Source organism: Macrobrachium rosenbergii, chromosome 55 (genome assembly GCF_040412425.1).
Source record: "Macrobrachium rosenbergii isolate ZJJX-2024 chromosome 55, ASM4041242v1, whole genome shotgun sequence".
In the NCBI taxonomy this organism is placed as follows: domain Eukaryota; kingdom Metazoa; phylum Arthropoda; class Malacostraca; order Decapoda; family Palaemonidae; genus Macrobrachium; species Macrobrachium rosenbergii.
This window is the reverse complement of record NC_089795.1, coordinates 62,475,401-62,492,120: the sequence shown is the minus strand read 5'-3', so window position 1 is coordinate 62,492,120 and position 16,720 is coordinate 62,475,401. Positions and strand designations below refer to the sequence as shown.

The 16,720-nt window shown below is 35.4% G+C and overlaps 1 protein-coding gene across 5 annotated transcripts in view; it reads right to left on the bottom strand.

Moving 5' to 3' along the window:
* Positions 1-13,984: 13,984 nt before the first annotated feature.
* LOC136835332 (protein P200-like) overlaps positions 13,985-16,720 on the bottom strand; it is a 468,413-nt gene continuing 465,677 nt past the window's right edge. For all 5 annotated transcript variants that reach the window (XM_067098688.1, XM_067098687.1, XM_067098689.1 and 2 more), the window contains one exon: positions 13,985-16,720. In XM_067098688.1, coding sequence (XP_066954789.1) covers positions 14,413-16,668 — 2,256 coding nt within the window. In that variant the 5' untranslated portion in view covers positions 16,669-16,720 and the 3' untranslated portion in view covers positions 13,985-14,412.

Below are 16,720 nucleotides of genomic sequence, written 5' to 3'. Positions count from 1 at the left end.
TTCTAATGAATGATTAGGGCATAACATTAATTAGTATCTGAAAGGTTAATAACAGGATTTTCATAAAGTAAGGCAGCTGCAGGAAGTGTTGATAGGGGAGGATTGATATGCTTCTAGGCATGGAAGATGGTGTGTGGATCACTTGGTTAATGAAATAGTGTGAAGAATTTGAGGGGAAAGACAAAGAGCTACGTGTGGGATACATGGGCCTACAGGCTTCCACTAACGTTCAGGTATGCTTGCGAAGGTCTACTTGCACAGGCAGACCTGTGCGGGGATACCCTCACCACTAACGATACAGTTATTTTACTCAGTTCTCTGTAGTAGCCATGGCGTCAACAGACGATGCTTTGGCAATAATTGTCTTGCCAATAGCAACAAAAAATAGTAAACCCTAAAAAAGACGTCCACTGTAGGCGTGACTTTTAGTGATTAACATATGTTGTTAACAATGAAAAAACATATATAGTCTACTAGTGTTTTATTTTGTTCCATTACTATGCTGAATACTATTTTGTTCTAATTTTAAAACAGAATTATATATATAAGGCATAATCATGAACAGATGCAAATAGGCCTATTCATGTTTCATATTGCTTCAAAACATTAAATATTTATTCTCATTTAAAAACTAAGACACACACACATATATATATATGATAAATAAATAAATAAATACATAAATATATATATATATATATATATAATATATATATATATATATATATATATATATATATATATATATGTATATATATATATATATATATATATATAGTTTATAAATCATGAATAAACATTCACGTACATACAATAACACTGTCTTTTGGACAGCAGAATCAGTCTCCTTTGGTTTCTCCCGAATTTATTTAAAATATGTAGTTTTTTTTTTTTTACTCCGTTATGATAGTCTTTGAATTTTACTTACCGAAGACAAAGCTCATTCTTCTTGTCAAGACATTCAGGAATGATGCTGCCACTTTCAGCCTTTATTATACACTATTTATTATGAAGAAAAATTGCAAAATTACAAATATTTATTAATCTGACATCGGCAAGAATTATTTAAAAAATAATTAAATCCGATACATCATTAATTAAGCTATAAACACTTTTAAATTGAATAAAGCTCAGCATGCTATGCTGCAAACTGGAACTTATTCTCCACCCTGGGAGGGAGAAGAGAACTGAGCTAAAAAGGTGGCCTCCCGTCATTAACGCTCATGCGCGCCTACGCAGGTCGTTTCGATTCAGGCATGTCGACTGAGAAAAGCTATTTGCTCAGGTCGCTTGCCTAGGCAGAAAAAACTGTGCAGGTTGTTCACATTAATGCTCAAATTCTCAAGTGCGCCTGGACAGGTCGACTGTGCAGGCAAACCTGCGCAGGTATACCTGAACGTTAGTGGCGACCTTAAGAAAAGCTTATGATAGAAATGCAATGTGGAAGTTGTTAAGGATGTATTATGTGGAAGTCAAATTATTGTTAAGAGTAACTGAGAATATTAATAGTGGTATAAATTATACTTTTGAAAAGGGGGCTATGCTAAATCTCTTAAGCTATTCAGTATCTTTATGAACGAAGTAGAACGACAAATCGAAGGAGAGAAAGCTACAAAATTTTTAATAAGAAAAGGGGGTCTATACAGTGTAAAGTGGCTGAGTTTGATAGAGGATAGTAAAGGCAAACTACAGTAAGTAACAGTGTTTAAAGTGTGTTTGTATGAAAGAAAGCTAAACGTCACTGTGAGCAAGGGAAACATATGAGGGAAAATGGAACTATGGAAGGTGGAGCCATAAAAGTTAATAGGGAAAAAGGTAGATGCTGCAATTAATTCACATCAATATTTGGGAGCAAACTTATAATGATTAGATGAGAGATGGGGTTAATTAAAAATAGTTTAAGCAAGGGATAGCCGTGCTTATGCAAAAGATTCGGAAGAGAAGAAGCCTAAGTTAGAAAATATGAAGGGATAAATGAACCAACTCTCTTACATTTAAGAGAAATGTGGATATTGAATAAGAAGTTGAAGCTGAAGAACATTGTTTAAATGATATGAACTGGTTAATGCTCTAGAGGTTTAATAGACTGGGAATCATTCTTCATTTAGCAATTAAATTTTAAATGTGACAGATAGCGCTATCTTTTTTCGAATCCTCCTATATTAGGGGAAAGTTATAAATATAAATAATATATATATACAGTATATATATATATATATATATATATATATATATATATATATATATATATATATATATATATATATATATATATATTTATCTTTCTAATATATTTCTTGTTCAATCGAACCTCATATCCAGAATTCAATATTGGAGGTTTATACATGAAAAATTTATCTATTTTGACTATTACTTAATTTCGATCTTAACTTGATATGTACAGTATGTCTCTTCTATTTCATTGACACATTCCTTTGTCATATTAGTGATACTTCTTTGCTAAGTGCAGCAATCGTTTTTGCTATTTCCTCTCTCTCTCTTTCATTTCCTGATAGCCAATAACCTTAAGGTAATTGTATAGAAGTTCCTCTCTTTCTCGAGCTAATCTCCAATTCAGTTTATCCTGCTAGATGCTACCGATCTATTCCTTTCCTTTAAGTCTCAAAAAGGGGAGGGAAAGCCTGTGTCGCAGGTCCCAAATCACTTGATATTGCATCCTCTGGCGGGACCAAATTAACTTCCACCACTGATGGCCCTGATTGCAAATCCAAGCAACACTGCAGGCACCAAAAGTACCCAGGCAGTAGCGTCATGCACCATGGCCATTCTTTCGACCTTCATCTGTTCTACCTGAAGGCCACGAGGGACGACTCATAACATTTAAACACAGGCTCAGTAATCTGGACCTGCTGAGTTGGACTTCAGCCAGTCAGCACAGCCCAACAAAACACACAGACTTTCGAACATGATGGTAATGTCCGCAGAGAGCGTATGCAACAGAAAAAGGTATTAGAGAGTCTGTAGAAGACAACTGACTTTCCTCATGGCCAGCCATCTTTGTGGCTTAGGCATTAGACCTGGAGGTTGACGGCTGAGGACAAAAAGTAGGACAAGTAACAACTAAAAGACAGGGATGGACTGATATCAGGCGATAAGTAATCATCACTGCGTTAATTCTGTGAAAATGTTGGCGACAAAATAAATGGGTGTCTCCTCCTTTGTTTACAGATACATTCTTGTAATAGTGGAATTATCTCCGGTTACAAGGAGACATTAATTGCTAGTGTAGGAGAGTAGTATAGTCATCGTGCATCTGTACTGAAACTCACATTCTGTGTAATATACAGCAAATTTTCGTAGCATTTCTTGCTAAGACCAGGTGTGCCCTAATTAAATAAAACAGCACAATCTTATGTTCTTAGGCATCATGAATCTTTAGAGTATGACAATTTGCATGCCAAACTACACATATAAAATTATGTCTTTAATAGCACGGATCACTGCGTGCCTATAAAATTAAATGTCAACCTCATGCCCCAGCAGTGTATGAGTAAAATAACCCGTAATGAAATGTGTTCATCCTTTAGGCACAACATTTAAATTCCGTTGGATGATAAAAGTACACAGTTTTAAAGAGAACAGAATTCTGTTGTGATTCAGATGTCGGGTATGAATTCTCGAGCAGAATGTACAAGAACTCCCACCGGGAGTGAGAATGTAGCGATGCCTACTGAATAAAGATGCAAGACAAGACATTCCTTCAATCAGAATTTAAATGATTAATACTAGTTACATGTAACATATATATATATTTTATAACGCTGAGTCAGCTGAGCGCTTACCCCATCGGTGTTAACAGATAAACAGAGGTATTATGTCATAATACTTAACATACTGAAAAGAAAATATATAGCAATGTGAAGATCTCGACAACAGAAATTAGCGGTGCCCTTTAACAACAAATAGGCAATGACTGGGCAAAGTAGTGCTGAACTATCCTTACGATAATGAATGCCCTTGTTTTCGTCTGAGTTTCATATCCATAATATGTATTTTTTATAGTTCTGATGATCTTAGAATAATAGGTGTCACTGAATACTTACTGAAAGTCCATGCGATCATTAGGACTATGCATGTCCTATCAGCATTTTCTAGTGCTGTAAGGAATTCACTGCGTATCACCATTTAGGATGGTATGGAATCGTTCTTTTCAATTGTACAGTTTTAGTTTCCTGAAAAGAAAACTATTGTGCCAGGTTTGCAATCTGTCCATCAGTACTTTTTTCTGTCCGCCTCAGATCTTAAAACTGCTGAGGATGAGGCTGCAAAATTGGTATGTTGATCATCCACCCTCCAATCATCAAACATACCAAATTGCAGCCCTCTATCCTCAGTATGGCTTATTTAAGATTAAAGTTAGCTATAATCGTGCTTCTGGCAACGATATAGGATAGGCCACCACCGACCCGTACTTGTAGTTTCATGGGCCACGGCTCATACAGCATTATATCGAGACCGCCGAAAGATAGATCTATTTTCAGTGGCCTTGGTGATATGATGTACAGAAAACTCGAGTGCGCCGAAGAAACTTCGGCGCATTTTTTACTTATTTTTATTTTCATTCTTGACTACTGAACTAACTGATATTTTGGAACTGTGTTATTAACACTGTAAATTACAGACCATGCTTTTGCCATACAGGTCATGTTCTATTTGAATGATGTGTGTAGCGAGAGGCTAGCTAACCTATATAACCTAAAGGTCAGTTCTCAGTGACTGAAATATGTCAACAAAAGCTAATTTTTGTTTAATTCCTCAAGGTGGCGGATGTTTTATGGAATAACTGGAAGCAGAGATCCGGTGAAAAATTAAGCAACTGAATGGAGAATCGTGAGTAAATTATAATCGGTAATTAACAGATGATAAAGTGGTCAGTGTTTGGTAGCTGTTTTAATTAACTGTTACGTGCATTAAACTAAGAATTAAGCGACAGGAAGGATTTGTCCCACAATAATCTAAACCTTACTCTGTTGAAGGATTGAGAGGTTTTTCCTTGCATTTGCTTGTTCAACCTCTTTCTCTCCTCTTGTCTTTCTCTCATTCTTTTGTTTCATATTCCTTGGCACAGGCACCAACCTTACGTAGCTATATATATATATACATATATATATGCATATATATAATATATATATATGTACATCTATATATATGCACGTATGTATATATAGATCTATTTATATAAATACATATATATGTACATATATATACATATATTTGTTAGATATAATACATATAAGTATATATATATATATACATATATACGTGCGTGTGTATGTATATTCATACATAAAATGTGCAAGCATAAATAGGGATGCTAAAAGCATGCAGAGAAACTATGAGAGAAGACGAATTAATGTTCTCCAAATTCAGTTTCCGAGACAGTTCCCTTTAAACTTTACTTCACCGATAAAGTTCAAAATAAAACAAGAAGTCGGACACTAAAAAATGTTCCTCTTTTAGTTTACATCAAAAGGGGAGAGATTGTTTGTTCTTACACATGGCAACACTGCTGCGCATAACTGTTTTATTTTCTTGACAAACATATAACAATCTTTTATCGATAACATATTTCGAAATTATTTCAATGTCTTGCTAAAAGCCCATTTAAAACATGTGGTGCCTTATCTTATCTAATTCTTAATTAACTTCAGATATGATTTTTCAGCTTCTAATTACCACCGCAGACATCAGATTTTCAACTTCTATACAAACTGATAAAGACTTCACAAGTTTAAATAACGTCAAGTTCATTCTAGTTATGGTCGTTTCTGACCTTGAATGATTCAGGAAAGATATCCAAGGCCTTTTAATGAAAGATTACGTCACAGAATTTTCAAAATGTTTCAGGTATTCTCCAATATACAAGGCATGGACAAGATAGAGCCGGGTAACAAGCAGATGATTGTGAAATCCAGTTAAAAGGCGACTGATTGAGAGAGAATCATGAGAACAGAGCAACCAACACAATACGAAGCTAATTTCAAAAAAATAGTTTAAAAACGATCGATTAAAGACGCACAATGAGAGAGAAATAAAACCCCAAATGAGACTTAACGACGATAAGGTTGCCTAACCATATCATCGTATCCCCCTAAGTGGCCTCACACTGTACCAGGTAATAAGACACTATTAATCATATTAACACAATAGACAATCCAGAACAAATTGCCTGGTGACTAAATAACACAATTATTCAAGATTAATTATGGGTGGTATATTCTGAATGCATATTTCTCTAAGAAGTTATTGGTGAGGTATTAAAGAAATGACTGTGAAAGAGCTATATTTTAAACATCAGTGAACACGCTACGACAATGACGAGAATTCGAAAGTTCAGATTTTCATCAAGTTTTCCACCCACTACAGGACAAAACCAATTTACTTTTAGGTCTGCGTAACATCTGTTACAAGTGAAACGTCTTATTTATTCACCTGTCTATTAATTAATTTTTTGGAGGGACAAAACTTGTCACAAAACATACATATTTAAGAATTTACAGTACCCGTACGAATGACTTCCTGGATTAATTCGCGTTAAACTTTTCATAGCGGTGTCTGTAAAAAAAAGCGAATTCTTGGGCACAAAGTACGATCTGAATTCCAGAACGACTTCCCTCAAGAAGGTATGAAGGGGAGGAAAAAATTTCTCGACTTGCAGATTATGACTCACTCCTAACATCGCAGTTATCCCTTTAGTATAATCCGGAAATGGAGTCTAGGAACAATTTCCGAATTAGGGAGGGGCTGATTTGACCTGATTGTACCCAACCTCCGCAGAGGAGCGTATATCTGGACTTTGGAAGACTCGCCCTTTTTGCTCTCAAAGAAGAATTCAAGTTAAACGAACAAGTTGAAAAGGGTTTCAAAATTACTTGCAATGTGTTTTCTATATAACTGATTTTCTATATAACTGAAACCTTGAACTACAAATGCGGTATAAAGGTATTCAACCACATAGTATAAAAACCAGCTAAAATACATTTAAAAGTTACGTTACATTCAGAAGTACGGAAAAGTGTTAAGATCGGCTGGTTACCTGTCAACTTTATCTGCCCTCGTAACTTTGGCGGCTTTACCAACTTTCTTTCTGTTTTGAAATGCTGCCTCTTACAATAAGATAAAAGTACTCCAAAGACACGAGATGTTATTCAAATCAAACTTGAACAGCGTTTGAGGCTTTACGAATAACAAATTATTGCCAACTTAGCTATAATAGTCTTAATACCATATAGAACCCGTGGTTGTTTGAGGCTCTTACTGAATTCTTTTGGGCTGTGTTTGTTTTCGGTTGATGACTATCTCAGGCAAGACAATATATGTCCTTTATCTTGTACTAATGAAAACCATATACAGGTGCTTTAGTATACGAATCCCACGAGATTACAAATATAACATTCTAACAATTTTTGTAATTCCAAAGTATTTCTAATGGTTTTTAAAGTCATCAGCGAATTCATTATCATTGCAGAATAACTGTATTTTTTGCGTATTCAGTTCTTACCAAAACGCGTGTACTCACTTTGGGCTAATACGATGTACCTGCAGATTTTGCCCGGCGGGACTTCCAGTAAGCTTACTGGACAGTCTTTTCGCCTTCTGTGATGAAACTAGTTCCATAAACCCGTGAATAGATATTATATCACCCATATATATTGTAAGAGCTGAAGAGTAATAATAAGTGGTTACGTAAGCACATAGGGGTTATGATAACCATTCAGTTATTTTCTTCTATAAGAAATGGATTGCACACAAACCGTAAAGTTCTATGCTTAATTCACGCGGTATTTTATCTAGATATGAGTATAAATGGTCAACACATTAGGAATTGTCCTCAAAATATATGTCATCAAAATATTGACTGAATGTAGGTAAATATATTTGCAATAACCTAAGGATTCTGAGAGTCATCTAGCAGTTTCTAGCTATAAACTACTATATAGTTTTGAAATCAATGTTTGAATTGCAATTGGAATATAAAATTTATATTCCAATTCCAATTCCAAGATGGATTTTAAAACTATATAGCAGTTTACGGCTAGAAATTGCTAGATGACTCTCAAAATCCTTAGATTGTTGCAAATATATTTACCTACATTCAATCAATATTTTGATGATATTATATAAAGAAAGAAGAAGGTCTGAAAGGTGTAACAGGAAGAAAATCTCGCAGTTGCACCAGAAACAATCGTTAGGAAGGGTGGAAAATAATGTGGAAGAAAGATAATATCAACGGAGGTACAGTTATAGTAATGAAAGGGTTGCAGCTAAGGGCCGAAGAGATGCTGCAAAGAACCTTAAGCTATGCCTACAGTGCACCGCGTGAAGTGCACTGACGGTATGAAATCCTTGTTTTCTAGTTGATCCTTTTGCTTCGTCACTTTTGCAATATTTTAATCTGATAAGGATGGATGGATGTATGATATTTAGGGCAAAAGCCCAGGCACTGGGGCCAAAAAGGCCATTCAGCGCCGTAATGAAGAGAAAATAAATTATGTTAAAGTTATGAATTCATGAAGGAAATGATTAATAAATAAAATGAAGTGATGTGACCAATAAATATGGGTATGAAGTTTAATGAATGATGTGATATATACATAATAAAAAATTTAATGTCATTAAAATTCTACGTGATGTAATAAATATATTAAGAAATAAATGAAATATCGTTAAAAATTTTAACACACTTTAAAAAAAGAGATGATAGCAGAAATATCTGCTTCATCTCCCAAAATATCAGACAGGGATTTACCCTGAAAATATCTTTCTCTTTGGTTAAAATATCTGGGGCAGACCACCAGAATGTGCTCCATTAATCTGATAAGGAAATCAGGATTACTTCAATAATTTTTTCCCTTAAAAACAGTTCGTGATCCTTCATTCCCTAAGAGTCATTCTTCTCTTACAAAAAAAATTTGGAATTTCAAATCGTTGACGTCATCAGAACAGCTCATGCTGTCCTTGTTTCATATTCATGATACTTTTTGCTATTTTCTGTAACTAAATAACACTTGGCCTCCTGAAACTTTCTTATTTTGACGTCACGCTGCATCCAGGTTCTAATATAAATGTCAGACAACACATCTGCAATGTTTCAAATGCTGTTTATTTTCTAATTTAACTGTGATGCATTCCTCTTAACTGCCGCAGAACTATTTTAATTCTATATAATTTTTATCGTAACAATACTCACGTGAGTCAAAATTAATTTGATAAATAAAATTTCCATTGTTTTATCTTGTTCCCCATTGTATGCAATACACAAAAACACACACACATACTTATATATGTGTGCATATATATACATATATACATGTGTATATATATACATATACATACATATATGTATATATATTGTATATATATAAAATTTAAATCGTGGCCCTTTGGATAGTGGCTTGGGTAAGAACCTACCCCTCTCCCAGCTGCTGTTGCTATCCATTCAAAGATGGATATATATATGTATGTATGTATATATACAGTATATATATATATATATATATATATATATATATATATATATATATATATATATATATATATATATATATATATATATATATATATGTGTCCAGTGAAGAGCGATAATACTTTTCAGTGTGCACGGAAGAACCATTTATGCGAAGAGCTTTTAAACGACAAGCATTTAAGGGGTAAAGAGCAGAGTTCGTTCAGTACCACCCAAGCCATTACGATAAGAAGTGTTTTTTCTTTGAAACAGGGTCCGAAAAGATATGGCTACATTAATTGAACGACGATTAGAAACATTTCATATGGATAGTTCACCTACAGTATGTACTTCCAAAATTATGGGCTGCTCTTTGATTAAGAGATCGTGCCAGCACAAGGCTGGCTTAACATAACAGCAAAGGCAAATAAACTATCAAATCCATTTCAGTTCAAAAAAGGTCTGGAGGCATTGCACTAAGTATAGCACTCCTATGAATGAAACAATTCATATGTAAGTATGTATGTGTGTATATGTATGTACGTATGTATGTATGTGTCACGTGAGCGATGCTGTCAAACTGACGTTTAATTGCAACAGGTTTAATACCTTAAAAAAATTATACTGCAGCCATTTATCAACATCAAAATAAAATTTTCCTCTAGAAAGAGTCATTGTGGAAATGTTGACGAATTAAAATTCAGAAAAAACCTGAAAAACAATTAGATTCTGTATATGAATAACAGGTTTTTTCTTTTTAAACAAAAGGTCAGGGTTTGATGCTTGAGCGTATGGCATCATTATGACTGTTGCTGAGAGAACTCGCCTATGGTCTGCCCTTGAAGAGCAAATAACAAAAGTGAAACTATAGAAAAACTGGTCCGGTCACACTCACCAAGGAACTACCTTGTGCCGTTTTTGCTGCTCTGCAGAATCATACCTCAGCTGCAAGGCGCAGGGCGGGGCATTTTAGTCATCTTTGTCTTTAACTGGAATTTCCTGGCTGCTCAGAGTTATTAATTTTTTTTGGCTATAATGTCTGACAATTTATTTCAGTCTACCTTCATTGATTTTCATATTCTTGACAATGAAATATAGATACCCGTTTTGGAGTTCATCTATTTTGTCTTATTTCCCTGAATATCATAGATATTTTCATAAATGTTTCATGAAACCTTCATCACTTTATGCAGCCATGTTTCACTAACCCATCAGCTTGAAAGGGCTAAAGTTCTCTCCTTATCGTGTGGATATTCTCTGTCATTTTGACGCAGTGCGAATTTATCTCGCATACAAAAGGGAAAGCGTAAAAGTGCAGTTTTGCCGCGATTAAATACTGACGCACCATTATCATGAATTTGACCGTCAGCCATTGCAGGCGCTAAACAAGTCAACAAAATGCAGCACCGCCGGAAAAGTCAAGGGAAATCCCTTTGATCGGATGAATCTGGATTCCTTTCAACGGCCTATAAATTTCAGGATCTGTTTTTTTTAGCCCTGGATTCTATGCCTGGAAGGGAAACAGAATTTTGACTTCACTGCATTTGCACCTGGAATAAACAGCCCGCTTCAACTTCACTTATTTATTAAGCGAGGAATGGAATGCTCATGTATATAGTTTCTACATGCTCAAGAAAGGCCTTTGAATATACAGGTAATCTTATCTTTCCTTATTTCTCTACCATCCTCATTTTACCGCCTTCTTTTTTTAATACAGAGTAGCCTGTTTTACAGAAAAGATTTACTATTACTAGCAGACATAACTATCCGATCTGTCAAGTCCCTCAGAAGTATTAAAAAGGCTTATTGCATAAAATATAGTTTTTCGATATAACCAAGTACAGCATTTTGTTTCCTTTCATTCGACTGAATAGAGGTTACTTACACAAAGCATACAAGTAATTGATATTTTGAAAACTCAACGACCACGTGGAATTGTAAGTACAAAAATAGCCAGGGTAAGAAACTTCCTGTTCTAGAATAGAGTTGTAAACAAGAATAGCCCAATTTAGTATTAGAGCCTGAGTACAAAAGTTTGTCCTGCTTATTAAAGATGGGAGACATTTAATGAAATAAATGATTGGTTAGACTTTATCGATGGTCAATAGCAAACGATCTACCGTACTTTACCATTCTCGTACGATAAGTTCATAAAAATTTAGTTTTATTTCCATATCTACAAGATTTTTACCTTACGTGAAAAAAGCAAAGGACCCAACGTCAATTTTTCACTACGAAAAGTTTATAAAAATTTTGTTTAATTTCCATTTTGGAATCAAGATTTTAAAGATAATTATATCCGTTAAGACTTACTAATGAAGATTACATTACGTGAAAGGTGGTTCAGATTCCACAATAAGCTGTAGGTCCCGTTGCTAAGTAACCAACTGGTTCTTAGCCACGTTAAATAAGTCTAGTCCTTCGGGTCAGCCCTAGGAGAGCTGTTAAGCAGCTCAGTGGTCTGGTAAAAATAAGGTATAAACTTTTTTGTCAAGCACAAAACGCGGAAGAAACAAAATATTTCGGAAACCAGTAATCTAACAGAAATTTCTGTAGTGTTTTGGTTCATGAATTGGAACAAAAAATTAAACAAATAAAGCCAAGTACATTTCTGTTGTGAGAATAGGAAAGAAATTTTAAGCGAGCCTGAAAACTCAGAAATCTGTTGCAGCAAATCACATTCGAGAATAAAGTTCTGTATGACTATGCGAGGAAGTCTACTTTGGCAATATGACCATAGAGCTGAAATAAACAAACACCCACCATTGCATTCTACTACTTATTGCATGGTGCACGTGTTAATCTTATCTCTTTAATGCGTTTGCGTGATTGTATGTGGAAGTGCTAATACACTGACGAAGTTCTCATGTACTGGGCAGGTGTAATATTCATGTCAAGTTGTATAATAAATCGCTAAAATGCTGTAGTCTAAGCTAATATTTTGGTATCTGGCCGACTATATCTCTAATATACTTGAGCAATTTTTTCATTTTTTCCTAACTAGATGTGGGTATAGTTTATTTTCGCATTTAAAGTAAAAATTACAGGAACCTATAATTCCAAGTAACTCGAATTTTCATGTTATTATCCATGCCTCGTTATATCGCCCACTGACTCAAACATGCAATTTCCTCACTATTTATAAAAAGACAGTATGCAAGCTACTTCTCTATAGTTTCTCAATACGGTAGCATCAAACGCATGACATTTGCTTGAGAGAGAGAGAGAGAGAGAGAGAGAGAGAGAGAGAGAGAGAGAGAGAGAGAGAGAGAGAGAGAGAGAGGATAAACATCCAGTTAGGACTGGCCAAATTAATAATTCTCTTTTTGTGCAGGTAAGTGAATAATCACAGAATTGTTTGGTTCCATGGTAACAAAATAACAAGTTCTAAGATTTTTCTTTTTTTAGAAATCTCTTAGACTCTACAACAGTACAGCTGACTAATGAAAATAGTATCAATTTAAGCCTGGGCTGATTTACTCATGACCATATTTGAACAAGATATCCAAAGGAGATTTAAAAGAGAAGCTGAAGAATCTCAGTAATCCTTGTTAATGTCCCTTATGTTCTTTACCTCTCCAAGGTTTATCCAGTACCCAAGTCATTCCTAAAGAGCTACATCAAATATAACGTCCTTAGCACGCATTAAAATGGCTATATACTCCTCTAATTACAGTTTTTATTTGGAATACAGTCTTCTTTGTAGTCTTTTGTTCCAATGTATGAAGTTTACATAAAAATGCCGCCTTAGAGTAAAGCAAGAGATGTTTCATTTCCTAGAGTAAAGCAAAAGATCTGTTTCACTTTCCTCAGTGCCATACACTCTGCCTTTATATATACAAATGTATATATTTATATATATAAATATATATATATATATATATATATATATATGTATATATATATAATTTATATACATATAAATATATTTATAAATATAATATATACATACACACACCACACACATTACATTATTTGCATATATATATATATATATATATATATATATATATATATATATATATATATATATATATATATATATATATTATATATAGCAACGCCTTGCACTTGGAGACATCATCTTTTTATGCACCAAGCAAAGCAGTGGGCAACAAGTTGTATCACTTGCATGTTACTGTTAGCAATAATAATAATAATAAATGATAAGTTTCCTAAGTATTTTGGGTATTGTACTAAGCAGAGTTGAATACCTCTCCTTGCCTAATCTAATTCAACCTAACCTATTTGTCCCTACCTACCACCTATGCCAATACTTTACCTAGAGGCTTCAACCCTAGACCTCAATCACCAGTTACAGTATTGTATTATAGTATTACTAATAGTAACAACAGTTCCATTAAATTTGCCCTTCAGGGTTGCATTTAGTGAAAATATGGAATACTGACTAATTAATCAGTATGTACAGTCAGCTGTGAATCAATCAAATATTTTTAACAACCTCATAAAAAATTATAGCCTAAGATTTTCTTTAGTGCTACAAAAAAAGAAAGTCAGTTTTAAATAATACTGTTTATTTAGTAAAGCTCTCTGACAAACACTAAAACAAGTCGATTTTCATATAACGTAAATATCACAAAGGGAGCATGCCGGCGCCCAGCTCCGAGAAATCTGTACATGTGAAAATGTCAACTTGGGAGTTGCAAAGATTAATTAATGAGTCATACTTCCTCCCTGATACAGCAGCCAGAACTGTAAAGTTATGTTAAGAAAAGTGACATTTCCCTTAAAATTAAGTTGCTGTATTATATTTTCTTATGTGACTGGTGGCCACAAACAAAATCTTAATAAACCCCAACCTTAGATAGACTCAACACAACTTACAATGAAAATACGGGCTAGGTCATCTTTGCAAACTCCCAGTCAAATTCCTGTAAAATATTACTCGGAGGCAATTGGAAATATATGGACACAGTTTTGTACATCTACAGTAAGAGACGAGGGACTTTCATCATAGGAGGAAGCAGAGGTGGCCCTTGAAAAGGAGATCGTTCTGGCTGTGCATTTTCAGTGATGAGGGGCTCAGATGCCCGAATTAAAAGGACATCCCCTGGATCTGCAGTTTCAACATCAACTGGAATTTCAATAAAAGGTACACTAATATTATCTAACTGCAAGGAGGCAGTATTAGATTCTCCTGCTGGAGTCAGGGTGAGCTGTTGTGTTGCTTGATTTGCCAATGGCTCTTGAACCTGAGGTGCTGATACTGGGGTTTCTAAGGGTAATATAAAGCTATCTGTGATTTCTGGCTCTTTAACCAGCGTCTGCTCTGGCGCAAATACAAAATCACTTCGGAATGGTTCTGAATTTACATCAGTAACAGATGGGCTTTGAACAGGAATAAGATTAAAAGAATCAAAGGTCTGACCACTCAGGATGGCGGTTGGTTTCTCAAGTTCATTAGCTGTTACTCTTATGAATTCTGAATTCTGGGGCTCCCCAAGCTTGGAAAACATTTTAGCTTTAAAAACCATATCCTCTTGAGCAGGGATTTCAATTACTTGTAAAGAAGACTGGATAGGTTTTGCATCTGGAACTTTAGGGGAATCATGTTCAGGTGTATCTACAAAAACAGAGGTACTATCCACTGAACGACCTGACTCTGTTACATCAAAACGATGTTTAATGAACTCAATTTCTACAGTAGGTTTGTTATCAGTTTCTGATAATTCAATTTCTCTAACGAATACTGCAGAATTTGGATCTGCACTAGGTGAGCTTTCAACAGGTCTGACATTAGGAGTTGGTAAATCGGCAGTTTCTAAGATCTGAACTTGTTGAAGGGGCAGAGCGAGAGGGAGTTCTTCAAAAGGAATAGCCTGTATTGCTTCACCGGTCTGTTGCGGTACTTCCAGTTCAATGACTGGTACTGACTGTGTTTCCTGAGGTTGTACATCTAGGAATTTTGCACCTGAAACCTCTGGTACCTCAAAAGCAGATATAACTGGTATAAAATCATCAGTAGATACTGCTTCTACTTCTATAACAGGCTGTTGCAAAGGCTCAGAAACTGGAGACAGTACTACATCTGTGGGCACTGGTTCTAGTTCAACAGCAGGTTGCTGCAAAGGCTCGGCTACAGGAAACACCTCTGTGTTGAAAGAGTTAAGTTCTAAAACAGGATGAACAAAAGGTTCTGATACTTGTTCTTGAACTTGCATATTATTGGCTATTGTTCTTTCTTCTCTTTCAAAGGCATCCTGGATATTGGAGCTAAGGGTGGTGTCCTCACTTTCATCAGTGAAAGAACCTATAATAATGACAGCTGGCTCAGAGAAGGCTGAAGGACTGTTATTATTGTCTCTAGACATTATTAATGGTTGACTGTTAGCTGAAGTGGCTGACTGAATTTCATCTACAGCTAATAAAGGTGTATCACTGAAGGCAACCGCTTCAGGTAATATTTCAGCCACAATGGGACTGTTTTCAGCTGGTCCCTGTGCTCCTGAATCAAAGGCAGAAAGCTCTGCTGCTATGGGACCTACTTGAGGCTCTGCAGTTATTAGTTCACCTGTAACAATGATAGGACCTTCAGCAGGAAAAACTGGTTCAGATACAACAGTACTTGGTGTTTTATCAATAAATGCTGGTTCAAGTACAGCAGAAGTTTCTTCAGGAGAGGTCGATTCAACCTCACTGGGGGCTAAAACAGTGACACTGCTTGTAGGAGCCTCTGCTTCTCCTACCCTTTCTTCAGCTACAAGTTCACTGCCAACGGAGGGCTCGGGAAAAGCTTGTTCCTTTGTAACAGTATCATCTGTTAATTCTTTCTTGGTGGCATCACTTTGCTTAAGATTTCTTCCCTTATTCTCACTATCCTGATTTTCATTTTCCTTTTCTGTAGCATCAGCTTCTTCCTTATTGGCCTTAGGAGATTCAGCATTCTCAGCCTCAGATGTTTGAGCTTCTGTCTCTTCTTGCTCTGCTTCTTGTTCTGCTGTTCTTTCTACCTCTTGTGCTTCTGAAGCTTCTTCACCACCCTCCTCTTCATGCTCTTCCTCTTCAGTTTCTCCTTCTCCAGTTTCATTCTCCTCCTCCTCCTCCTCTTCCTCCTCCTCTTCCTGTTCGCTATTATAAAAGGATGATGTATATTTGGTGTTTGCTTGTGCGGTGCTCTCTGCTTGACGGAATGGCTCTGTTGGCGGTTTAAGCTCTATGTCATCGAGTAGTCGGAATCCCATATGGTCAGCGACGTAAGAAACTTCAGCCACTTTACCATCTGGTCCTCTCCAT